Source organism: Ostrea edulis, chromosome 3 (genome assembly GCF_947568905.1).
Source record: "Ostrea edulis chromosome 3, xbOstEdul1.1, whole genome shotgun sequence".
In the NCBI taxonomy this organism is placed as follows: Eukaryota; Metazoa; Mollusca; class Bivalvia; order Ostreida; family Ostreidae; genus Ostrea; species Ostrea edulis.
The window spans coordinates 33,412,650-33,439,584 of NC_079166.1; the positions used below are offsets into that span (position 1 = coordinate 33,412,650).

Consider the following 26,935-nt stretch of genomic DNA (forward strand, 5'->3'; position numbering starts at 1 on the left):
GGAGGTATATAATCATTACACTGATTAATTATTCTGAATAGAATTGTTTTGAAAAAAATATTACAGGACTTTTTATGTGTGATGTTTTACTAAAAGATATACATTTATTTTAGGTGTTATAAAGTAGCTGTAAAAATCAATATACGAACAACTCACTGAATATATTCTATGTACATGTGCTTACGTACGAGCTATCAACAATCAGAACAAAATGGCTGCGTCCATACCGATTGCTGCCGTTACAATTGTAAGGGGTGCAGGGAGAAAATTAAGACATCTAAATGGTCATGGTGTGTCAGCTGTAAGTACATGGTTTGGATATTTTTTGTTTCGAGTGAACACTCGATGTGGTTAGCCCACGTTATAGGAGATAATCTTTATGACCTTATTTCGAATTTTCTCAGACTGCGATTTTTTGCTAGCATTAGCAGTTAGAATTATGACTAAGATACTTTCTGTTAATGTGATATACAGTAGAGACGTACTTTTATCAATATCCTAAGATTATTCACGACTGTCGGCGAAATAATCATTACATAGACAAGGATAATCTGGTAGACCTGGCTGGCCCTGTTACACAATATAATTTAACTGGTTGTTATTTTTTTAATTCCAGCCCATCTTGCAGAGATATTTTACAAGAACATTAAGTACGAAAGATCTCGTCAGTTCCGATCACACAGATAAGAAGATACAGAGGCGATCTGAGAAAATAAGTGCAGCAATGAAAGCCTTTCTTAAAAAGGCAAGGGAACACGGTAAGCCAGGGCTTAAGTGACCCGTATTTTGTGTGTAGTATTGATACATGGTTCTGTATCGTTTCAATTGGAAATTTTATATCAATAACTGTTAAATTGTGAAAAGTATTTGGACAAAAATAATGCATTATAGGTAAATGCAAAACAAAATGAAGCAGCACTTATACATGTATAGCCATTCATTGACTTGATTACATATCAACAATACATAATATTTTCCATTGTGCGATATTGTTAATAAATGTTTCTTCTTCAATAAGGGGCTTGGCATACATGTATGTATTTATATCTCATTTAGGTAAGTGCCAAAGTGATTGGGACCATTATATAAAGTATCTAGATAATTCGTCCTTAAGATTTTTAAAAGTAACAACACAGATACAGAGCTCCAGTTAATTTTTATCACAAAGAGTATTTACCCCCTGATTTTCAAATCAATGAGTATTTTGCTTTTCAGAAAAATTCAAAAGTGTATTTTGTTAATTCACTGATTATCGTTGCTCTTTTGCACAGAAGATGTAACCAGATAAACGATACTTCTTCCGTTAAACTTGAACTTAAAGTTTATACTAAAAGGCCGCTCCAGCTATTTACAGGGAAAATCCTTTGTAGTTCTTTTTATTAAAACTATTCATTGTCATTTGGAATTTGATATTTATCATTGATGCATTAAATTTGAATATGTCAGACACTCAAGTCACATGATTATGATCTAATTTTGTATATCATTCGTCCACGATCGATAATACAAGGGTTTTTTCCCTGTGCTTTCGACCACACACTAACTCTTCAAGAAAGAAAGTATAACAAGTAGGCCTATATAATAGTGTTTTGAGTTAACTCTTCCAATTTTTCAAAATTGTGATTGTCATCCAAATGTATTTCATAGCGCTAAATATCATGTATGATCAAGCCCTAGGCTAACCTCAATTCATATGAATAGATAATTCATATTTATATCATACTACATGTATCACAAATACGCAGACTAATAAGCATTACTTTGGGAGTGTAAAGCGTATTTACATTCGCTAATGAGTATTTAAATGCATGATTTTCAACTTAAATGCGTATTTGGTAAAATTTAATGAGTATTTACGCTGATACGCACCTTATCTGGAGCTCTGCAGATACCATTCTTTGTATACTTGATATTTTGGGAAATTTTCATTCACATTTTTGGAAAGAACCAGTCAATTTTAAACTGGAAATGGGTCCATATACTAGACTCTCATGCAAGAGATTTCAAGTCTTGTAAGTTAATCTGGGCGAGGTTCAGCTTGGTTGTGATATTTTGACTACTGTAAAAGTGGTTATTTACGCTGGGGATTAAGTAAGCATTTTCCATGTCCAACGTCACGCTTGGGGGGAAAATACACTGTAACTGAATATGATCTAAAATTTATAATTATATGCGTGGGGGAAATTTATGTGCTTATTACATGACAACGTAATTAGTATATTTACAAATATCAAATGAATGTAGAAATCTGTTAAAATATCACAGCCAAGCTAAATCTCACTGAGATGACTGAAAAGCACGCATGTACATATCCTTATAGACTTTATGTTATATTAATATCAATTATGATAAAATACAAGATAGTAATGGGTAGGTAATATTTTCTATTTTGGAACTAACTAGCAGGAATATCTTTATGTGGAAATATAAGGTTCTTGTGGATAATTATGTGTATTGATGGAGTGGTGAGCAAATTTTAACTGCTTGTAAAAATATGTCTCACTGAGAAATAATCTGAAAGGGCAATATACATGTATGGAAAGAAAGTTTTAGTAAGAATGATTTAAGGTACAATAGGCATACTGCAGATGAAATTAAAAAGCTTTTCATGATGAAATATTTTTATTGCATATCTTGTTCGACTGCATTGTAAAATGCTTAGAATCATTGATGGACATTGTTTTGCATGAAGTTGAATCCATGATAATCAGGTATACATTGTGTATCTGTATGCACTAGGAATTCTAAAAATCTGTGTTACATGGACTAAGATACTTGTGTGTGCATGTAGCTTTCATTTATTTTCATAGAGATCAAGGTTAACATACACACAGAGGAATATGAACTTGGACGTAAACACTTGGCCAATATGATGGGAATTCATCCCGATGAAATGACAAAAGATCACATAAATGTAAGTGTCGTGTTTGTTTGTTTGACATATTTGAAGTGGAAATCTTACCATTCTCAAAATGATGAGTCTTCTTTTTAAATTTCACATGTATTCAATTTTGTATTTAAAAAATTTGAAATAAACAGAATACAAGATTAATATATTTGGAAAAATAGTCTTACTGATAATGAAATACCCATCTTTATAAACTATAAATTGGGTATTTAGCAGTGCACTACACTCTGTACTTCGATATTTTTTAAGGGTTTGGAAAACAAAATATAGAATACAAATTGTTATGATTTCTTTGTGTAGCAGATGGTACAGTATATTCTGGTATTCAGTGTTAGTGTAAGGTTATACATGTAATGTATATATGTATACATGTACAGTAAAATACACTTTTAATGAAGTGCTGGGGATAGACAATTTTGATTCAATTGTAAACATAATTCATTTTATCCAATAAGTTCATGATATGTGTTAAAACTATGGGGAATTTAAATAAGGTCACTATAAGCATGAATTCATTATAAGCGGGTTTGCTGAAACTGTGTTTTACTGTACACAGTTTTGACCTTAAAATTTGCAAAAACAAAACACAGCAAAGACAAGGTTTTATATTGTAGCACAGACTGTTACAAAACATACATACATGTGATGAGATTAAACCATTGAATGATATTTGATTAGCATTTAGAATCTCTTGTTATGAATCATGCTTTCTGAATTTTATGAAATCATTTTGTGATAAAAAATGGTGAATATGGAATTACTTTTTTATTTTTCAACAGGAGGCCATTCAGTATTTACTTCCATCAGGATTGTTTGATAAAGGATCCAGGCCACAGTTCAAGGTCAGTCTAAGAGTTCAAGGTTATTTAAAGACCAGACTATGTACTTGAATTGCATACTGTAATTGTCTTTTAATTTTCTTTTAGATAGAAGAGCCAATAAAATGTAATTAATTTATGTATTGATTATAAAAATAGATGATATACAGAACTTGTTATTTTACAAACTTTATAAACTGGAACTGTTATATTTGTAAAGCTATACTTATAAACATTTACTTTTAAAACAGCATCCAAAAGATTTCCTTCCAGTGAATTTAGGTGAGTGTAAGCCTGGGAAGAGTTCTTAAAATGATTGTATTAGTAATTACACTGTATATGACAGGACCTTGGTTAATTTTAAGTTCCAGGTCAGATTAATTATTGACATATCCCTTAGAACCATATGTCACATTCAAGAAAATTTTCTTGCTTTCAGAATTTCCGTTTGATGTATCAGGGCGCCCACACCATTACCAGTACTACACAATGAAGCCATATTACTATCAAATGATGTCTGTGAGTGAAAGTATAGAGCGACGAAGTAAAAGTTGCAATCGAATTTCAATTTTAAAGAATTGCATTAAACCACAGTTTTGTGGATTCAATTTTTTGAAGAAAGAAATCTGTACAGTATACCAGAGGAATGCATTGTATGTACAATTCTTAATTCTATGCAAACTGTGACAGATGGAATTCTTTGCATAAAAAGTTTTATGCATTAAACGAGATTAACATGTAAGAATATAAAGTTCTGTGGAAATATGTACTTAAAAGTATATTATGGTATCTTGAACTTTTAAAGTGAAGTAAATTATATGGGATTTTTTTCTGTTCAAAGAATGATGCTTTTTTTTCATCTCAAAATCAGGAAGCAGCCTGGAGAACAGAGTCTTTGAAAGAGGAAGAAATAAGAATTGGACTCACAGGCCAAGCACCAAAGGAATCCATGACTCATTTGACGTAAGTGACAGATTTTCAGGAATTTTCAGTAAATAGATTGAGACAAAATCCTGAAAGCTTTATCCCTCTCTCACTCTTTGCCCTAACAAACAAAGTTTTGGAGTATATAGAAATCATCATTAATCTGTCTGTCCTTCCACAGCGATTGCTTTGGACCAGATGGTGTTCAATGACCTTGAACAAGTCTTATCACTGTTCACTGGAAGACTAAGTTCAAATCTGTCAAATGGGGGCAGCTCAAGTTACATTTACTTTCCATAATTTTGTCACTGGAAGAGAACGACGATGTCAAATTATCAAGACTTGACACAGAGGCAGTCCCAACACAAACTGTAACATTGATAAACAATTGTCAGGAATTAGAAATTCTTTATTAATTGTTTTTAAAAAACTTGACTGTAAACCCCAGTGTTTTCTCTTCCATGTTTGATTTCGTCCGTCTGCCAGTCTGTCATTAAATCTTTAACCTAGCTCATTTCTTTGCAATGCCTTGTATTAGTTTAGGTTCATGATTTGCATATATAGTGTATATATTGCTTGTGATAGTTGATGACTTTAAATTGATGAATAACATGATGTCACAATACATTGAATTTTGACAAATACAGGAAGAAACATTATATTTTGCTTCTTTGCATGTAAATACACATTGCATTGTGACACCACCTTATCTACCCCCGGCTTCAGCAGAGTGTATGGACATTTACACCAACTTGTTAACCAATCAGAACTTGTCTTACAAGCTACATAGGAAATAAGAATATTCAGCAGTGATACATTGTATATATGGTACATGTATATCCATGTACCTGCATATGTTCACTAGGACTACATGTATTTGAAATAAGGAGATTCAATATTTGTTGTAGTGAAGAATTCGATTGGATGGATACAAAGACCTTGATTCATACATTCAAATCAACGTACTCAGAAACTGTCACAGAGAAAGATGTAAGTATTGCCAGACACAGGTAATGATTTCATGACCTACTGCAAGTCTCTCCAGACACAGGTAATGATTCCATGACCTTAAACAGTTTAAGCTACAAAGTCCATCAGCATCTTGCCATTTTGCAGATTGGAAACATGTTGCTTTGAAAATGGTTCACATTCTGACAGTAGTAGCTTATGATATATGATGGCTATCGCATCCTATCAGCAAGAAGTGTAATGGCCGTAAGTTTTGAATTACTGTCAGAAATGTGTACCAAATTTACAATTTAGGGTTTCTTTTTATCAAATACATGACTTGTGTATGACATCACAAAGCACTGCAATCATCCAGCTGATACACATGAGGCACTTATACATAAAGCTGCATTCATAGACACTCCCACACATTTCCATCATCGATTCATGAATGCAGCTTTGTTTACAATATAAACTATCTGAGATCCTCATGTCATTCAAAGGCAAGATTTATCACAATATGATTGACAAGGTCACTTTCGGATCCAGAGGATTGTAGTGATTCACAAACACATGTTGTGTACTTCTTGATTCTCTTCATCTTTCATGATGAAGGGTAGACATGATTTAATTCACTGAAACTAGCCCTGTCAATGTTTTAGTTGATATGTATGTAGCGGTCAGCCAGGTTCGATCGCCTGTGGCCAGATAGCTCAGTTGGTAGAGCACCTGACTAGAGAATTCAAGGGGCCCGGGTTCGAATCCTGGTCTGGTCCGTTGCATTTTCTCCCTTCCTGTTACATTTGGTGCCGTAGACCAGCCCCTTGAACTGACAGGTGAAAATGCCTGCCAGGGGATAAAGATCCTGGGTTGATGTCTTCAGGGTGTGAAGATATTTAAGGAGGGAGGAATGTAGCGTTCAGCCGGGTTCGATCAGCGGTGGCCAGATAGCTCAGATGGTAGAACACCTGACTAGAGAATTCAGGGGGCCCGGGTTCAAATCCCGGTCTGGTCCGTTGCATTTTCTCCCTTCCTGTTACATGTATAATTTCTCTATTAACTATTGCTTTAGTGCCTAAATGAATGAATACAGTGTGTTAAAGTTTTATATAATTATATTGAAATGTTAAAGTGAATTTCAGAAATAAGTAAAATGAAAAAGAAATTTCAAATATTTCACATGAAATTTTTATTTTAATCATTCTGATTGGGTGTAGCACAAAAGATTTGTTGAAGTGATGACAAAACTATCCAAAATGAGGCTGAGAGAGCAGGATGTTGAATTCTTGAGGCAGTATGGTTCTCAAAAGTCATTAGAAACTAAATCAGCAGACTCTGGAGATGACAGGGTAAGAATAATTTATAACTGAAGTATTTAGAGTTGAGATATTTAAAACAGAAAGCAAGTTAATCATAATAATAAAAAAAGATGTTGCATATGTATGGTAATGTTGTTACAAATGTATCTAGAGTAATGTACTATGTACCCGAAGATCTGTAGTACACATGTATACTGAGTACTGCTGTGCTGATTGCAAAAAACATATTAAAAGAATTGTAACAGTTAGATATGACTGTCCTTCCATCTGTCTGCCTGTCACACATTAGAAGAGATTAAGTTAATTATGGTTTAAAAACATAAGGTATTTTTTATTTGTTTAGGTGGCTGTGTATTTGGTTGTTAGCGGGAATGATTAAGTGTGTCATTTCCGACACTAAATTACTAGATGGTGGCAAACAATAAAATTTTATCATGGTTTCATCATAAAAAAAAAAATGAACTTTGAAAAACGTAGATTTGAAATATTGATGTGTTTACTTTGATTAGGCCAATTTCATATTCATTGATTATGTATCGCTTTATGGTTGTTTTTGTAATTTGCTCTTGACAATACAGAATTTGCAGGGGCAGATTAAATTCTTTAATAGCATTTCACTTTTTCTGAAGTGTTTTTTGATTTGCTCTTATGTATTTCAGAAGTTCCTAACTGATGAAACTGGACGGAATTACAAAACTGTGAATGGTAAAGTTCAGTGTAGTTCATTGATGATAAATAACTTTGCTTTTATTCGAATCAAAACTTTATGAATTTAAGAAATAGAAGTCCTTGATTCCTGTTGAAAACTGTTGAAGTATATGTACCCACAGAATTATCCCTTTGAGTACTGTAAAAGTGGTTATTTACTTGTGAGGGGAAATTTACACTAATCATGGGGTCACAAAATATGCGCGTAAATTCATCTGCACGTATAGTTATAAATATTTGATATATTATATTCAGTTACCGCATATTTTCCCCCTCGCGTAATGTTGGACGTGGAAAAACATGTACTTAACCCCCAGCGTAAATAACGACTTTTACAGTATCCAATGTAGTTACACCAGAAAAGTTGAATTACATATATTGAAATATAGTATTCCTACAAGTGAGAGCCTTGGTTAAGGAGGAATGACACATTGAAATATAGTACTCCTACAAGTGAGAGCCTTGGTTAAGGATGATTGACACCCCACAGAAATTTGATATGGATGGAAAGTGGAAGATATGTACAATGATATTTTGAAATTGTAAAGTATCAAATTTTCCTTTTTTTTTTTTTTTTTAGTTTTTTAAGAATGCAGTTTTCGTAGAAAGTGATCTGGAAAAAAAATTAAAACCCCTGCTAGACTCGAACACACTCACTACAGATCAACAGTTGTTAACCTACTGACCTACCCAACTAGGTGATCAGATTTAAAAAGAATATACAAGTGTTGCTGATATTTACATTTTCAATCAAGTTTCAAAAGGAAGTCGGCCATTATAAGTGAAAAAAACTATAATTTTACAATCAATTTACCACTGTCATTCTAACATCAAAATGTATAAAACTGAACTATTATGCACCAGATACCAATTCATTTATTTCTGGAAAGAGAGAGGTAGAAGTGTCATAATTTTTGGTGATCGATCAATTTTTAAAAAGTATCTGTCTTTTACCCTGCATTATTTTTTTGTGTTTTCATGAGGGGAGTCTTGTGATTCACACATAATGGCACATCTTTTTTCTTCAGGGTTCAGAAAAACTGCGAAGGCCCGAGTAACCGTTTATGGAGAAGGGAAGGGTTCCATAGAGATTAATGGGAGGGGCTTGGATTATTTCAACAATGAATATGCAAGGTAAAAATGTATTTTGTCATGGTGCATGAATGAAGTGGTTTGAAAGTTTGAGTAACATAGAAAATTGACATGTAGTTAATGTACTGGTTCAAGTATGTATAGGTTTTGAATAATTTGCTTGATTGCAGATGTCCTTGTAGATGAGACGTAATTATTGGAATGTTGGAACAATCTAGTTGGATGTATGCATAGTTAGGGCCAGTTCACTCTGGTTTAAGTTAACCTGGATTAAATTGATATTGGTTAACCCGCAATATCTACCTCTGTCTCATTCACATATACTTGTTCTAGGTTAATGTGTTCACATTGTATATTGTTTTAGGTTAATGTGTTCACACTATATTTGATCTAGGTTAATGTGTTCACACTGTATATTGTTCCAGGTTAATGTGTTCACACTGTATATTGTTCTAGGTTAATGTGTTCACACTGTACTTGTTTCAGGTTAATGTGTTCACACTGTACTTGTTTCAGGTTAATGTGTTCACACTGTACTTGTTCCAGGTTAATGTGTTCACACTGTACTTGTTCCAGGTTAAGTTAACTCATTTCATGTCCGAAGTGGGTTAATTAAACCTAACCACTATGGAAGTGGGGAAAATTAGTTCAGTTTCAATGTGTCGTGAATTGGCCCACAGTCGAATAATCACATTCATGATTATTACAATGTTATTTTCTATGAAAGTAGTATTTCACTTTATTTTTAGGGAGCAGATTTTATTTCCCCTTTTGCTGACTGAGACGTTAGATGGAGTGGATGTCCGTGTGACAGTGGAGGGGGGTGGAGAGATGGGACAGTCAGGAGCCATCAGACACGGTCTTTCAAAAGCTCTGCTCCCCTTCGTCTCACAACAAATGTGCAACAAACTCTCATTAGGTATGTAAATGTATAAACTCTCATTAGGTATGTAAATATACAAACTCTCATTAGGTATGTAAATGTACTCTCACTAGGTATATAAATATACAAACTCTCATTAGGTATGTAAATGTACAAACTCTCATTAGGTATGTAAATGTACAAACTCTCATTTGGTATCTAAATGTACAAACTCTCATTAGGTATGTAAATGTACAAACTCTCATTAAGTATGTAAATGTACAAACTCTCATTAGGTATGTAAATGTACAAACTCTCATTAGGTATGTAAATGTACAAACTTTCATTATGTATGTAAATGTACAAACTCTCATTAAGTATGTAAATGTACAAACTCTCATTAGGTGTGTAAATGTACAAACTCTCATTAGGTATGTAAATGTACTAACTCTCATTAGGTATGTAAATGTACAAACTCTCATTTGGTATGTAAATATACAAACTCTCATTAGGTATGTAAATGTACAAACTCTCATTAAGTATGTAAATGTACAAACTCTCATTAGGTATGTAAATGTACAAACTCTCATTATGTATGTAAATGTACAAACTCTCATTAAGTATGTAAATGTACAAACTCTCATTAGGTGTGTAAATGTACAAACTCTCATTAGGTATGTAAATGTACTAACTCTCATTAGGTATGTAAATGTACAAACTCTCATTAGGTATGTAAATGTACAAACTCTCATTAAGTATGTAAATGTACAAACTCTCATTAGGTATGTAAATGTACAAACTCTCATTAGGTATGTAAATGTACAAACTCTCATTAGGTATGTAAATGTACAAACTCTCATTAGGTGTGTAAATGTACAAACTCTCATTAGGTATGTAAATGTACTAACTCTCATTAGGTATGTAAATGTACAAACTCTCATTAGGTATGTAAATGTACAAACTCTCATTAGGTATGTAAATGTACAAACTCTCATTAAGTATGTAAATGTACAAACTCTCATTAAGTATGTAAATGTACAAAATCTCATTAGGTATGTAAATGTACAAACTCTCATTAGGTATGTAAATGTACAAACTCTCATTAGGTATGTAAATATACAAACTCTCATTAAATATGTAAATGTACAAACTCTCATTAGGTATGTAAATGTACAAACTCTCATTAGGTATGTAAATGTACAAACTCTCATTTGGTATGTAAATGTACAAACTCTCATTATGTATGTAAATGTACAAACTCTCATTAGGTATGTAAATGTACAAACTTTCATTTGGTATGTAAATGTACAAACTCTCATTAGGTATGTAAATGTACAAACTCTCATTAGGTATGTAAATGTATTTAAAACAGAAATACACTCAGTAACATACACTGAAATAATTCGTATGTCTGATGACTATTAAAAGTTAAAACAAACTTGAAGGTGCTGCATATTACAGTTTTGTCAGAGTTTTCATGGATTGATGAAGATGCTACAAATTTCATTTACATAAATCCTGTATTGATACCTATATTTAAAAAGTCTAGAATTTTGATTTGTAATTTAATAATGATTACATTGAACAGGTATTAATGACACATATCTTCCCCTTCCCATAGAAAGGGGGGGGGGGGGGTACCAGTGCATGGAATTAATGATATTGTAAACTCTCAGCATACTGCTGCTGCTGCAGTGTTTGAGTTGTGAATGTGAGATGAATAGTAGCTGTCCAGTCCATGCAGAAGTGCAGTGTACATTGTACACCATTTATTTACCTAAAAATGAGAGAGAAACCATATCATACTGTCTCACAGCAGGTGCATGGTATTGTATTTGTAAAGAAAATACACCGACATCAAAGAATTACAAACTGTATTACCCAAGCATAAGGGATCCAGTGAATTCACGAGTAAATTTCCCCATGTTTAGTATTTACATGTAGTTTCTATTGAATGCTTTGGTCAGTAATTGAAGGTTATGTTTTTAGCTGGTCTCCTGGATAGAGACAGTCGTATTAAGGAGAGGAAGAAACCAGGCCAGAAGAAGGCTAGGAAACAATTCCAATGGTAGGGAGAATCTGCTCATAGACTGTTAAATCTGTTATTAATGTCAATAAGATTAGGAAACAATATTCTAGTTGTAGGGAGAATCTGCTCATAGACTGTTAAGGTAACTCCATACTCGCAGTTTTATCTGATAGAAGTTTAAAAAGTTTGTTTATTTCCATTCATTAGAGTTAAAACTAACAAATTATCAAATAAAATACATAGGTCATCACACTTTTTAAGATGCGAGACACACATAAACAGAATCTTATATCACAGTCAGAAAATTGCAATTTTCCTTAAACAGCGTTTTAAAATTTCATACAAACTGGTTATGACGATATAATAGCATTCATAACAATTTCATGACATGTATCTTCACAAAAATATACAAAATGTCTGTAGAAAATAAAGCAAATGTATTGCATAATAGACTCAAAGAAATCAATAATAACAGAGTTATTGCCCTTGAATTCAATATTTTAAAACGTATCATTGATTATTCATCTATAACTTAGACTTTTGAAATAGTTTATTATTAACAAGATTTTTTACAATACCTATTGGAAAAGACTCTAACAAAATTCATGTTCCTATCATGCATAAATCTAAATAAGTCATTGATTTCGCAAAATCTGATGACATCACAGGAGGGTGGAATTACTTTAAATCTGTTATTAATGTCAATAAGATTAGGAAACTATATTCTAGTTGTAGGGAGAATCTGCTCATAGACTGTTAAATCTGTTATTAATGTCAATAAGATGAGGAGACAATATTCTAGTTGTAGGGAGAATCTGCTCATAGACTGTTAAATCTGTTATTGATGTCAATAAGATGAGGAAACAATATTCTAGTTGTAAGGAGAATATACTCTATTAATTCTTTGATGCATGGCAAGGCTAGGAAACAATTCCAATGGTAGTTGGAGAACATGCAGCTTTATTAATTTTTCAATATGAAATTATGATTTTGATGTTAATGAAAATCTGGTTTATAATTTTTATTATGTTCTGTATTTACTGTAAAATATGCAAAGTACAGTGTATGCATATCTTTGCAGGAAATCTATTGTAGTATGTAGAATGAAAATATATTTCCATTTCATATCAATTCTAGACTTAATGATTATGGTTACACTACAGATAGGATTTATTTTACACAGTAAGTTCTGAAACTATTTAAAGTTTGACTAATCTTTCTCATTTATTTACAGGAATGCTCGATAATGGTCAAGGATCGAAGAGGAAGATGTTACTTTTTTTCCCCATCATAAATTAAATATTAGCACATTTTATCAATTCTTTTTTATTTGTTATTGTTGAAAAAAGTGTAGCATGATTTCATTATTTCTTAAAATTAACCTTACCTCTATATAAGTGTATATCAATGTGATCCAGTAGTGAAGTATTGAGGAACTACATGTAGATGCATTGAAATGCCCCTGCTCAAGGGCTATAACTATGTGAAAATTTATCTGACCGGACCCATAGAAGTACTTATATTTTCATGATTTATCTTTATCCCAAATTTTAAATTCATAATGTTCATATACATGTACAAATGCATGACTCCGATAATGAGTAGAAACTTCTACCTCCAAGGGACATAACTCTGCCAAAAATCATCTGACGGTAATGTAACAGTAATTTGAACTAAATATTTTCACGATATATCTATATCTTAAATTTGAATTCAAAATATCTATGTATGACTGAAACAATGAGCAGAAACTACACATTGTATGAATTAAGTTGAAGGGGCACAACTCTGTAACAGATTATTCCACCAAATGAGCTGTTCCTAACGAAAAAAGACCCTTGTCTTATCCAACATGTTTTAAAACATCACAATGAAAAGGGGGGGAAAATGGCATTATTTTATTTTTTTGTATACTTGTAAAGAAAGATTGTCATGAATACCAATCACTAATTATATTTAAATAATTTCTAGTGTTCATACTTTTAATAGCATAAAATTACTCAAGAATCCTTTTTGCTCGGAATGGCTAAAACAAGAACTTGGTCTGGATATTATCATGATTCTAAATACCAAATTTCAGTTGAATATGTGCATCTGTAGCAGAGGTAGTGAATGGAAACTGAATGACGTTACGACAGAAGGCTGGAAAAGAATAACACTCTATGGCCCGGTAATTTCATGTTAGCGACAAATATGATGAATAAATCCACTGTTTACAGAAAAAGCTTTTCTAAATAGATCGAGAGTGTATACAGAAAATTTCACCTTGGATAGGACAATGACGTAGTGATGCACAACATATAAACCCCGTTTCCTGTCTATAATACTCCAACATTTGTTGCCAGTTTATTGTTCCCGGGATACAGCACCCCCCCCCCCCCCCTACATCCGTACATGTACTTGAAAGTCTAGGTCTGATCCAGCTGGGGCCCACAAACTCTTAAACATGGAGTGATGTTCTACTAACAAGACTACCTAAAGGCCATTCTCACGAAAATGAACATTTGCAAACATGCAAGACTGAAAATAGCATTAATGTAGATGATTTTAATTATCTTTTCTCTCCATCTGAAGAACAAGCTTAAGGCTTCCACTTATAAATAAATATGTTTTTAATCATATTCATTTTTTAAGCATACAACGATCCTCAAAGACAACACAGCATAAATAGTAACTTTTTAATCACCTTTATTTATCCGACATTGAATTTTTCATTTTGTTGTGTAAGATTGTTTGTATTATGAGGTATAAAAACAATGGAAGATTGAGGTAATGCACATAATCAGCCAAACTTATCCTGCAGAACTTGCTTCTTTTGTTTTATACCCCTACATTACAGACTATCCACACAGTGACATGTAGTATTGCTTGTATTATTATTTTAACTCGTTAATGTCAAAATGAAAAGTTGGTGCTTTTATCAAAAAATGTAACAAACTGACACAGTGTATGATGTTCAAAGTAAATGTAAATATTAAATACATATATGCAGCATATACAACTGTACTTCTAAATTACAAATAGTGAAATCGGAGAGTCTCTTTTTAACACTGCATCTTAGCAAAATATTACAAGTACATTTAGTATTATCTTCCTTGAGACATTCCAGGATAAGTTTCCATGCACCGTTAATATTCCACTAAGGGTATATCAGCAGGGTAATGCAGTTCTGTAGAGGTATTGCTTCATCATCGTTTCCTTTTGTGGCGCCACCTGTAGACAGGAGCTGAAGTTTTAGTTTCTTCTTCTAATTTTGTTCGCTTTTCTTTCTTTTCCTGAAATAAACAAAATGTTCTAACAAAATTCTTGAATATGTCACAAAACAACAAAGAAGCAAATGAAAACTAACATCAAAAACACACCAGTAGTCTGTGAAAAAAGTATATCTACCTATTAAAGGTAGAACATAAACTGATTAAAAAACTAATTTAAAAATTCTTAATCTTAGTATTTACACAGTAAATATTTTAAGTAGATTGATCATGTGATGTCGTAGGCTTTTGCAAAAATCTTTATAAATTAAACTTTGCGCATGTTAGAAATATATCTTTCTAAGAAATTTTATTCACTGGATAATTTTTTTTTTTTAAAAAATTGGTTTTAAAACTATTTATACTGAAAAGGTTTATATTTTCCATGGATAATCAATTATGATATTAAAAAAAAATGTTGTCAAGGGCAACAACTCCAATGCTGGAATTTCCTCTACTGCATGTCTATCATAAAATGGTTTCCCTAATATCCATAATTGCTTGATACATATTTATGAATTAGAAGGTTAATATTTCTAACTGTTGACATTGAAATATTGTCATTTCAACAATTTTTTTTACATTATTTATTTTCATTATTCTGTTTAAAGAAAATGTGTGATTTTTTTGTGTTGATATTTATACTTCTTTTTCTATGTCTGGCATCTAAAAATGTGGCAACATATACATTTTCTTTGATTATCAATTAAATTAAACTACATTGACTGGAAATTAATACAGCTTTTCCACTTTTAACCGTTAATATTTATAAGTTAAATAAGGATGGAGCTACCTTAATGAGTACTGCGACATTCAACATGCATTAAGTTTGTAGTAACAAACAGTGCAGTAGATTGAAATATTTGTCCCTTAATCTAGCGCTTTCTTTCCAAACTCAGACTCCAGTCTAAGGAAATGTAGGTACAGTGTAGAACAAAAGTTCTGAACACCACCATACAATCATTCCAGACTACTGCATAGTCAGCAAAAACTCATATTACTGACTGAATTACTTATATTTTGTCTAAAAAAAAAAATGTTCGTTGTCAAATCAATACGAGATGTGATTCTTTTCCACAGCAAGATGTAAGTGGTAAGAATAAAACAGACATTACAATAGAATATGAATAATGACAGTAAATACCACATGAAAACTACGAGGCATCTTTAGCGTACTCATGTTCTGATTGTGTCATTTAAAGCATATAGAGTGGTTTTTTATTAATTCTCTAAACACCATTCTCACCATTAAATGTTTCTTCATCTCCATTTTCTGCTGTATAACATGGAGGTCTTTTTCCCTCTGGATTCGTTTGACCAGCTCTCTGTATCTCTGCTGTTTCTCCTTTGATACTGCCTATTTGAAAAACAACAATTGTAGAAGCATGTAATTTCTTATCTTTCCTCCATAGTCCAGCACATATTTTGGATTGCTGTCTTCATTAGATGCAAGGTGATGCATAAAAAATTCTTATTACAAAGTTCTCTACAACTGAACACTCATAAAACATATTTTATTTTGCAATATTCTGTAATACTCGTGTTTGAAAATACACATGGAATTTCATGTGTCAGATTAATTATACAATAAATGTATATCCATTGTATTGTGACTCCTTAGTGCATGTGACTAAAGATATTGCGACTTTGAGAGAACTGTAGTGTACTGTGACTGTAATAAGTGTAGTGTAATGTGACTATTAATTGAAGTGTATTGTGACTGTAATAACTGTAGTGTACTGTCACTGTAATAACTAGTGTATTGTGACTATGTAATAACTGTAGTGTATTGTGACTGTAATAACTGTAGTGTATTGTGACTATGTAATAACTGTAGTGTACTGTGACTGTAATAACTGTAGTGTATTGTGACTGTAATAACTGTAGTGTACTGTGACTGTAATAACTGTAGTGTATTGTGACTATGTAATAACTGTAGTGTATTGTGACTGTAATAACTGTAGTGTATTGTGACTATGTAATAACTGTAGTGTATTGTGACTATGTAATAAGTGTAGTGTAGATGGCTAATAACTGTAGTGTAGTGTGACTGTAATAACTGTAGTGTACTGTCACTGTAATAACTAGTGTATTGTGACTATGTAATAACTGTAGTGTATTGTGACTTTATTAACTGTAGTGTATTGTGAATATGTAATAAATGTCGCGTAGTGTGACTGTAATAACTGTAGTGTAGTGTGACTAATAACTGTAGTGTATTGTGACTATGTAATAACTGTAGTGTATTGTGACTGTAATAACTGTAGTGTATTGTGACTGTAATAACTGTAGTGTATTGTGACTATGTAATAACTGTAGTGTAGTGTGACTTTATTAACTGTAGTGTATTGTGACTATGTAATAAGTGTAGTGTAGTGTGACTGTAATAACTGTAGTGTACTGTGACTGTAGAAACTGTAGTGTATTGTGACTTTATTAACTGTAGTGTATTGTGACTATGTAATAACTGTAGTGTAGTGTGACTGTAATAACTGTAGTGTACTGTGACTGTAATAAATGTAGTGTATTGTGACTGTAATAACTGTAGTGTACTGTGACTGTAATAACTGTAGTGTATTGTGACTGTAATAACTGTAGTGTACTATGACTGTAATAACTGTAGTGTATTGTGACTATGTAAAAACTGTAGTGTATTGTGACTGTAATAACTGTAGTGTATTGTGACTGTAATAACTGTAGTGTAGTGTGACTGTGTAATAACTGTAGTGTACTGTGACTGTAATAACTGTAGTATACTGTGACTGTGTAATAACTGTAGTGTAGTGTGACTAATAACTGTAGTGTATTGTGACTATGTAATAACTGTAGTGTATTGTGACTGTAATAACTGTAGTGTAGTGTGACTGTAATAACTGTAGTGTAGTGTGACTGTAATAACTGTAGTGTAGTGTGACTGTAATAACTGTAGTGTACTGTGACTGTAATAACTGTAGTATACTGTAACTGTGTAATAACTGTAGTGTAGTGTGACTAATAACTGTAGTGTATTGTGACTGTAATAACTGTAGTGTATTGTGAATGTAAAAACTGTAGTGTAATGTGACTGTAATAACTGTACTGTAGTGTGACTGTAATAACTGTAGTGTACTGTGACTGTAATAACTGTAGTGCATTGTGACTGTAATAACTGTAGTGTAGTGTGACTGTTTAATAACTGTAGTGTAGTGTGACTGTAATAACTGTAGTGTACTGTGACTGTAATAACTGTAGTGCATTGTGACTGTAATAACTGTAGTGTAGTGTGACTGTAATAACTGTAGTGTACTGTGACTGCAAAAACTGTAGTGTATTGTGACTGTAAGAACTGTAGTGTATTGTGACTATGTAATAACTGTAGTGTATTATGACTGTAATAACTGTAGTATAGTGTGACTGTAATAACTGTAGTGTAGTGTGACTGTAATGACTGTAGTGTAGTGTGACTATGTAATAACTGTGGTGTACTGTGACTTTAGTAACTGTGGTGCACTGTGTCTCTATATAGATTGTATGACTGTATGGCGATGCCTTTCCACACTGACCTCCAGATCTCCCTTATTTAAGTTCCCTCGGATCTCCATTTTCTTCAGGCTCTCTAATGTTGGTCTGTTATATCTCCTGTTTACTAGGGACGGATGGGTTCCAAAGTGTTTTGCTGCATCAAACTCTTTCACTATTTATTTATAGATATAAAAAAAAAGTTAAAAGCCAGAATCTCCATTGTATGATATTAGATTTGATCTGAAGAAATGTTGACAAAGCAAGTGAATCAAAGTGACACACATGTTTGAATTAAAAGTTAACACATCTACTATATAAAACATATCAGTGAACTGCCTATCTGAAGCTTTTGTTTATACTGTTATAAGTTAACACATCAGTGATTAACTGCCTGTCTGAAGCTTTTGTTTATACTGTTATAAGTTAACACATCAGTGATTAACTGCCTGTCTGAAGCTTTTGTTTATACTGTTATAAGTTAACATATTGGTGAACTGCCTATCTGAAGCTTTTGTTTATACTACATGTATTATAAGTTAATACATCGGTGATTAACTGCCTGTCTGAAGCTTTTGTTTATACTGTTATAAGTTAACACATCGGTGATTAACTGCCTGTCTGAAGCTTTTGTTTATACTGTTATAAGTTAACATATTGGTGAACTGTCTATCTGAAGCTTTTGTTTATACTACATGTATTATAAGTTAATACATCGGTGATTAACTGCCTGTCTGAAGCATTTGTTTATACTACATGTATTATAAGTTAACACATCGGTGATTAACTGCCTGTCTGAAGCTTTTGTTTATACTGTTATAAGTTAACACATCGGTGATTAACTGCCTGTCTGAAGCTTTTGTTTATACTGTTATAAGTTAACACATCAGTGATTAACTGCCTGTCTGAAGCTTTTGTTTATACTACATGTATTATAAGTTAACACATCAGTGATTAACTGCCTGTCTGAAGCTTTTGTTTATACTGTTATAAGTTAACATATTGGTGAACTGCCTATCTGAAGCTTTTGTTTATACTACATGTATTATAAGTTAATACATCGGTGATTAACTGCCTGTCTGAAGCTTTTGTTTATACTGTTATAAGTTAACACATCGGTGATTAACTGCCTGTCTGAAGCTTTTGTTTATACTGTTATAAGTTAACACATCAGTGATTAACTGCCTGTCTGAAGCTTTTGTTTATACTACATGTATTATAAGTTAACACATCAGTGATTAACTGCCTGTCTGAAGCTTTTGTTTATACTGTTATAAGTTAACACATCAGTGATTAACTGCCTGTCTGAAGCTTTTGTTTATACTACATGTATTATAAGTTAACACATCAGTGATTAACTGCCTGTCTGAAGCTTTTGTTTATACTGTTATAAGTTAACACATCAGTGATTAACTGCCTGTCTGAAGCTTTTGTTTATACTGTTATAAGTTAACACATCGGTGATTAACTGCCTGTCTGAAGCTTTTGTTTATACTGTTATAAGTTAACACATCAGTGATTAACTGCCTGTCTGAAGCTTTTGTTTATACTGTTATAAGTTAACACATCAGTGATTAACTGCCTGTCTGAAGCTTTTGTTTATACTACATGTATTATAAGTTAACACATCAGTGATTAACTGCCTGTCTGAAGCTTTTGTTTATACTGTTATAAGTTAACATATTGGTGAACTGCCTATCTGAAGCTTTTGTTTATACTACATGTATTATAAGTTAACACATCAGTGATTAACTGCCTGTCTGAAGCTTTTGTTTATACTGTTATAAGTTAACATATTGGTGAACTGCCTATCTGAAGCTTTTGTTTATACTACATGTATTATAAGTTAATACATCGGTGATTAACTGCCTGTCTGAAGCTTTTGTTTATACTGTTATAAGTTAACACATCGGTGATTAACTGCCTGTCTGAAGCTTTTGTTTATACTTTATAAGTTAACACATCGGTGATTAACTGCCTGTCTGAAGCTTTTGTTTATACTGTTATAAGTTAACACATCGGTGATTAACTGCCTGTCTGAAGCTTTTGTTTATACTGTTATAAGTTAACACATCGGTGATTAACTGCCTGTCTGAAGCTTTTGTTTATACTTTATAAGTTAACACATCGGTGATTAACTGCCTGTCTGAAGCTTTTGTTTATACTGTTATAAGTTAACACATCGGTGATTAACTGCCTGTCTGAAGCTTTTGTTTATACTGTTATAAGTTAACACATCGGTGATTAACTGCCTGTCTGAAGCTTTTGTTTATACTGTTATAAGTTAACACATCAGTGATTAACTGCCTGTCTGAAGCTTCTGTTTATACTGTTATACTGCAGTATTCCTTTTTATTACCTAATCTACTTTATAAATTGATATTATGTATTTTTATCTGTTTTCCAACTTTCATGAGCAGATAAAAGTACACAAAATGAGCAGCGCTGAAACTGTTCATCACGCAACTTAATATTACCTGATCATGTAACAAACTGTTTCCCAGTCACGTGATGAACTATTGCCTGATTAGCAGATTAGGTAATAAAACCATTATTTCATGCCTGCTAGGGAAACGGTCAAAACTATTGCCCCTTGGTAATCACAAAGACCCAGGAAACTGTTGTCCTTGGCCTACGGCCTCTGACAACAGTTTTCCAGGTCCTTGCCACTTCCTTGGGACAATAGTTTGGACTGTTTCCCAAATAGGCATGAAATAATTGTATATTCTTTTAACAGTGATATGAATCTGAGACCTAAACTTGAGCAACACATCGAGACATCAAACTGAGACTGTAATTTGCATGGAAAATACAGATAGTGCACCGCTAAATCTAGTATATATTTTCACATCATTTTGAGATTATTAATTACAAAAATAGAATTCTCTCTAAATGTCCTACTTTTATGCTAATTTAGTATGAAATCAAGTTATTGTAACATAGTATATTAAACTGACATCAATCATGTAAATATAAAGCATCATCAAAAAATTTATAGATAACATTGTACTTTGAAATGATCCCCTGCTAGATTTAAACGGGGTTGGGTGGGGGTGGGAATATCAGGTGTAAAAATGGTATAGGCTACATTACTGCAGCTATGGTGACAGTGATTTTTCCATGCTTATGTGCTACATTACCTTCCCTCGCTGAGTCTACAAATACAATGTGTTTGTTTTTGGGAACCGTGTCGTTGTCCACCAAATGCAGATTAGACTTCAGTCGTTCAATTTTCTGAAAGTATAAAATAAACCTGCCAACAACACCAGGAATTCATATAATACATGATTGTATCTTTCTACATCAATCACTTTTGACACTCATCACTGAAAACCTTTAACACATTACACCGCATGGGTTCAAGTCAGATTGATGATTCACCAAGAACAACACTAAAACTACAAAATAAGCCTGTCCCAATATTCAGTACTAATCAAAGCAAGGATTACATTCAAATACAGTATAAAATTCCTTGGCTAAAAAATGGCTCTGACAGTGGTTTTTTTTTTTTTTTTTTTTTTACACTTTTTCAAATATCAAAGATTGTTAATAAACTGAGTTCTAAGGTGGTTTTGTTAGATATCAAATTTAAAAAGAATTTCACTCTAATAAAGTATCAATTGAGAAGCAATATCATCCCTTCTCAAAACATACAAATGTACTTGGCACCAACACCAAGTTTGATGATCCAAGCCTCATTAGGTCTGTTTTTCCTTCATGGATTGCTGGATTTTTTACGGGTTTGTAAGGACATAATTTCGTGGATTTATATATTTGTAAGAACGATAACTCTGGAATGTAATTATGATTCTTTATTCGTTGAGGATGTAAATTCGTGGGTGAGAGGTACCCACTAATTCCACGAAAATTGAGCCACCACGAATTTTAATGTATACCAATGTGATGTGAAAATTGTCTTGGAACTTACATGCTACAAGTTTGCATTACACATCTACAGTGACTGTGTAAAAATACAACCCAGTGGTACTCTACCAAGTGATGCATGCACATAACATAGTTAATAGTCTTCTAAATTTGCTGATCACAAATAAGCCTTGGACTCAAAAACCAATATTTGGACATTCTGCATCATTGTATGTACCTAACTGTCACATAGTATTTGTAATAATCAGTATGTTGATAGACTCTACAGTAACCAAGGTAATTACACACATATATATACTTACATTCAGTTCCGAGGTTCTTTTCATTGTGACATATTTCTGATCCTATGTTATACTTACATTCAGTTCCGAGGTTCTTTTCATTGTGACATATTTCTGACCCTGTGTTATACTTACATTCAGTTCCGAGGTTCTTTTCATTGTGACATATTTCTGATCCTGTGTTATACTTACATTCAGTTCCGAGGTTCTTTTCATTGTGACATATTTCTGATCCTGTGAGAACATGAGTTTTAATTCCGCCTCCGTGTGAGATGGCTCGGTCTCCTCCCTTTCCTGATGCACTCCATCCTTAAAACAAAAGTATCTACTTTAAAGCCCTGCTTTATATACTAGTTCTACACGGTATATAATTTGATACACACTGTTTTATGTAAGGAAGGAAAGTAATTTCTACTCATTTCATACAATGTAAAGAAAGTAAATTGGGGCAGTTAACACTCGATAAACCTCATACCATAAAAAAGCTTATACATGTAATTCAAGTTTTAAGACAAATTCAATGTAATTTAACAAGTAATGATAAGGAAAATTTTAATTTTATACGACACAGAGCAATATTGCCATAGCAACAAAATGACAACAGAAGAACCAAGAGTATTGTGAAATATTTCGTACAAAGTCATATGGCACGACTTCAAATAAACTTAGTTTATAGGATACAAAGAATGTTGATAAAGCGAAATGAGTCAATCAATTTGATTTCAAGAGGAATTAAATTATCATAAGCTCAAGTTATTGCTGTATCACACTGTGGCACTTACAACTTTTTGTGTTTTAACCATGTTGAAATAAAATTCATCTGGATTGCGACTCAGTGCCTTTCTCTTAAGTCTTTTCAGAGTATTCTGCTTTTTCTGGAAATCCCTAAAATTATATATTTAAAAAAAATTCTTTGAATATGTGTACAAGATCAGAGAGTTACTTGAATATGTGTATGAGATCAGAAAGTTATTGAATATGTGTACAAGATCTGACAGAGAAACTTGAATACATTTTTTTTGAGATCAGAGAGAGCTATAGAAAAATATAATGCACAAATGAACTCATTTTGAAAACTTGACATAATTAACAAAACAAAAGAAACTGAACAGAACATATCTGTGTGTTTTTGTATTTGCTTTACTCAGATCACTTAAATCATGTATTCATAAATGTTTATTTAACTCACAGATCTGGCCTGGAGGTTACAAAACTTTTTTGAGCACGTTTTCAAACTCAAACTCCGTGCTCTAAATCGTACTCATACTCAAAAGTGGAGGTAATTAAACGTTTATAAAATCATTTTCACACTAAAATGCTCACATGCTCAAGATTTTTCGAGTATGTTTTGAAGCTTGCTAAGAGTTGTACTCAAAACCAACATGGCTGAGTTTAAGTATGAGTACAGTAAAAGTTTTCTAACCTCCATGCCCGCATACTAGTGTTATTCTACTCATCTATGTAATATATTAGTAATATTTAACTCACTGATGTGGCGAATCTAGCATTTTCAACTCATTGATATGTTGTATTAGCATCATTCAACTTATTGATATGTTGTATTAGTAATATTCAAGTCATTGATATGTTTGTATTAGTATTATTCAACTCATTGGTTGTTGTATTAGTATTATTCAAGTCATTGATATGTTGTATTAGTAATATTCAACTCATTGGTTGTTGTATTATGCCTATATCACACATTATATAGATGTACATGCTTTGTGTTATCTAAAGCACTGGAAAAATATAATATATACATACTCTGCTCTTTCTTTGTAGTCCTTCTTCTTCTCGAGGAAGCCCAGGTGTGATCTGCTGGACGGCTGTAATGTTAACAGTGTTTACAGGTCAATTTGAAATGCAAAATAATGAATGATATGGAAACAATTTGTTTTAATCATATGCAAGATGCAGTTCTGTTAAATGTTTAAATTTTGGCTGATCAACAAGACAACTCATTGCTGAGTGCATGTTTTACACACATGTTCTAATGTGTTTATCAGGAAATCTTATATACATGTATATTGCTTTATTAGCAAATCATTTATTGCTGATGTAAGGCAGTGATTCCTCATTGCTCTGACAATGACTCTCATGAAGTTTTGGATGAATTACACACTGGCCTGTATCTTATTCAGAGACTTGTAATGCTATCTCCCTAATCTTTATAAATAGTATGTACGTTTTAGTAAACTTTTTTTCAGTAATTTGAGACTGGAGTTTGATATTTTAGTAAACTTATTGCCATCAGGGATTTCTTTCAGTAATTTGAGACTGGAGTCTGATATTTTGCTGAAGATTGGAAATGAAAAGGTAGAAGTAAATAAAAATTCTAAAAACAAATACTTAAATTACTTAAAAAATTAGCATTCGTTAAAGAAATCTTAATATATAAGGACATGACTGTTTTAGAAGCTCATCATATTAACAGGGTTCAATATAGATACCTGTAGATGTATAGGTCTATATGTCTTTGGGTATAGGATCAAGTTACTACTATAAAGTTTTTAGCATATAATTAATGTAGGCCTATTTGAGGTAAATAGTTTGGAGATCTATATATATCATGTAAATTTAATGTACTAAATGTAAGATGTACCTAGCTTGAGGACAATGAATATTAATTGTAAAGCAGTATACATGCAGGATGCTATGTTATATGTTTCAATACAAATGTTATTCTTACAGGATCTACTCTTATAAATTAAACACCGTCTTGTAGAGACCCCTTAAAGGCGTGTTTTTATTTTCTATTATCATTTTATTCAAACCACACAAAACATTTTAAAACTAGACGCCCTGGACTCCTCACACAGAGTTCACTCAATCAAATTTGTATCTAACCTATTGTATTTATCAATCACAACAATATCCATTTTGTATTGGATTTGTTTATGTTGCCTCTTGTGGAATTTAGATTGGAAATTCATAAAGAATGCCAATGTTGTATTAATTAATGGAAGTGTTCTGTAACCTGACTCAGTGACTGTAGTCGCAGTCATTTTGTTAAATTAACAATATTGCACAACTTATTAACATGATAACGGATGAAATTTGTATTAAACAGGCCGAGGCGTTAAAGTTTGTTAAGAAATTAGTTACCTGACTTCTTTCTCTGTAAGTGCGAGCATTGGTTTTACTCGCTTTCCGCAATGATGCCATCTTGATCTTCTATTTGTAACTATCTCACGTGTACAATGTTTCGATTACCCGAGGAAATTCGAATATGATTCAGGCATTAGTCAGTCGTACGAAAATTGTTTCGTGAATCATAATCACTGCAGTTGCCCTTCCGGAATGCATTGTTTTGAATAATCTAAAAACATCGTAGAGAAGTTGTCCATCTCCTGGTTTATCTTCTGAGAATGGCATATTATTGAATTCCAATCAGCATTTTTAATAAGTGTATTTAACTTTTCAAAATCGACTTTTTATCAAATTTTGTGAGCAATAATTTTACCACATTGATACGCACATCCATTGAATTAATGAGAACAATAATTGAATTGATGTGCGCATCAAATCAATTATTGCTATTGAGAGAGGAAAGTGAAATTACCATCGATTTTAGACAATATGTGTAATTCCCGATACAAATTTTGAGGCTGGTATGGCGTGTAAAACGTTGCAATATTAGATACATCTTGATTTATATGTCAAAATCTTGATTTACATTCGATAATCGTGATATCTATATGCGAAAATCTTGATTTATATTCGATAATGATAATAATACCATATTTATATAGCACCCTTTTCATACACTATGTACGCTCAAAGGTGCTTTACAATGCATATATACCTTACAACAGAATATTATACACATAGTACATAGAAAATAAATAAAACATTAAAAATCAATGATATAAAAGGCGTAATCACATGTAAACAACCTGTAGCTGTACCTATCCTGATTGTACATATAAAACATGAAAACACAAGATACCATAAATATGCTAGATACATATAAGAATAAACATCAATTGCAGGGCGTATTAAAATAATAATAATGATAATGAAATACACACACGCTCACACCGCATATAATGTCTCAGGTATAATACATTAAAACATAAAATTCTTTCTTTTTTTAAATATATAATCTTAATTATTATTATATATGCGAAAATGTTCATGTATATTTAATAATTTTGATATCTATATGCGAAAAGTTTGAATTATAGTCAATAAATCTTGATTTATATTCGATAACTTGGTATTTGAGTGCGAACATTTTTATTTATATTCGATAATCTTGTTCAATTTATCGAATATAAATACAAGTAACAAGATGATAGATTATAAATCTAGATTTATCAAATATAGATTACAAGATTATTAAATATTAATCAAGATTTGTCGCATGTAAATCAAAATTTTTGTATTTATATCAATGTCATAATTATATC

At 32.2% G+C, this 26,935-nt stretch overlaps 2 protein-coding genes across 4 annotated transcripts; one reads left to right on the forward strand and one right to left on the reverse strand.

Moving 5' to 3' along the window:
* Window positions 1-167: 167 nt before the first annotated feature.
* LOC125677150 (28S ribosomal protein S9, mitochondrial-like) lies at window positions 168-12,923 on the forward strand. 3 transcript variants are annotated; one of them, XM_048915118.2, is made up of 14 exons: window positions 168-301; window positions 617-758; window positions 2,811-2,914; window positions 3,688-3,750; window positions 3,978-4,008; window positions 4,166-4,245; window positions 4,598-4,689; window positions 5,559-5,640; window positions 6,816-6,947; window positions 7,577-7,622; window positions 8,654-8,759; window positions 9,467-9,636; window positions 11,569-11,647; window positions 12,843-12,923. In XM_048915118.2, exons 1-14 carry the CDS (start codon window positions 212-214, stop codon window positions 12,853-12,855), a joined length of 1,230 nt encoding a protein of 409 aa, XP_048771075.2. In that variant the 5' UTR covers window positions 168-211; the 3' UTR covers window positions 12,856-12,923. The 3 variants fall into 3 exon arrangements, with proteins under 3 accessions (XP_048771075.2, XP_048771076.2, XP_056016490.1); XM_056160515.1 differs by having other exon boundaries at window positions 185-301; window positions 629-758; XM_048915119.2 differs by lacking the exon at window positions 12,843-12,923 and having other exon boundaries at window positions 11,569-11,651.
* Window positions 12,924-14,279: 1,356 nt separating this feature from the next.
* On the reverse strand, window positions 14,280-25,785 carry LOC125677429 (probable U3 small nucleolar RNA-associated protein 11). Its single transcript, XM_048915488.2, has 8 exons — window positions 25,629-25,785; window positions 24,288-24,349; window positions 23,306-23,408; window positions 22,716-22,832; window positions 21,498-21,591; window positions 18,402-18,532; window positions 16,106-16,216; window positions 14,280-14,883 (listed from the first exon to the last, which is right to left on the reverse strand). The coding sequence occupies exons 1-8, from the start codon at window positions 25,686-25,688 to the stop codon at window positions 14,797-14,799; spliced, it is 765 nt and encodes a 254-aa protein (XP_048771445.2). The 5' UTR covers window positions 25,689-25,785; the 3' UTR covers window positions 14,280-14,796.
* Window positions 25,786-26,935: the final 1,150 nt, after the last annotated feature.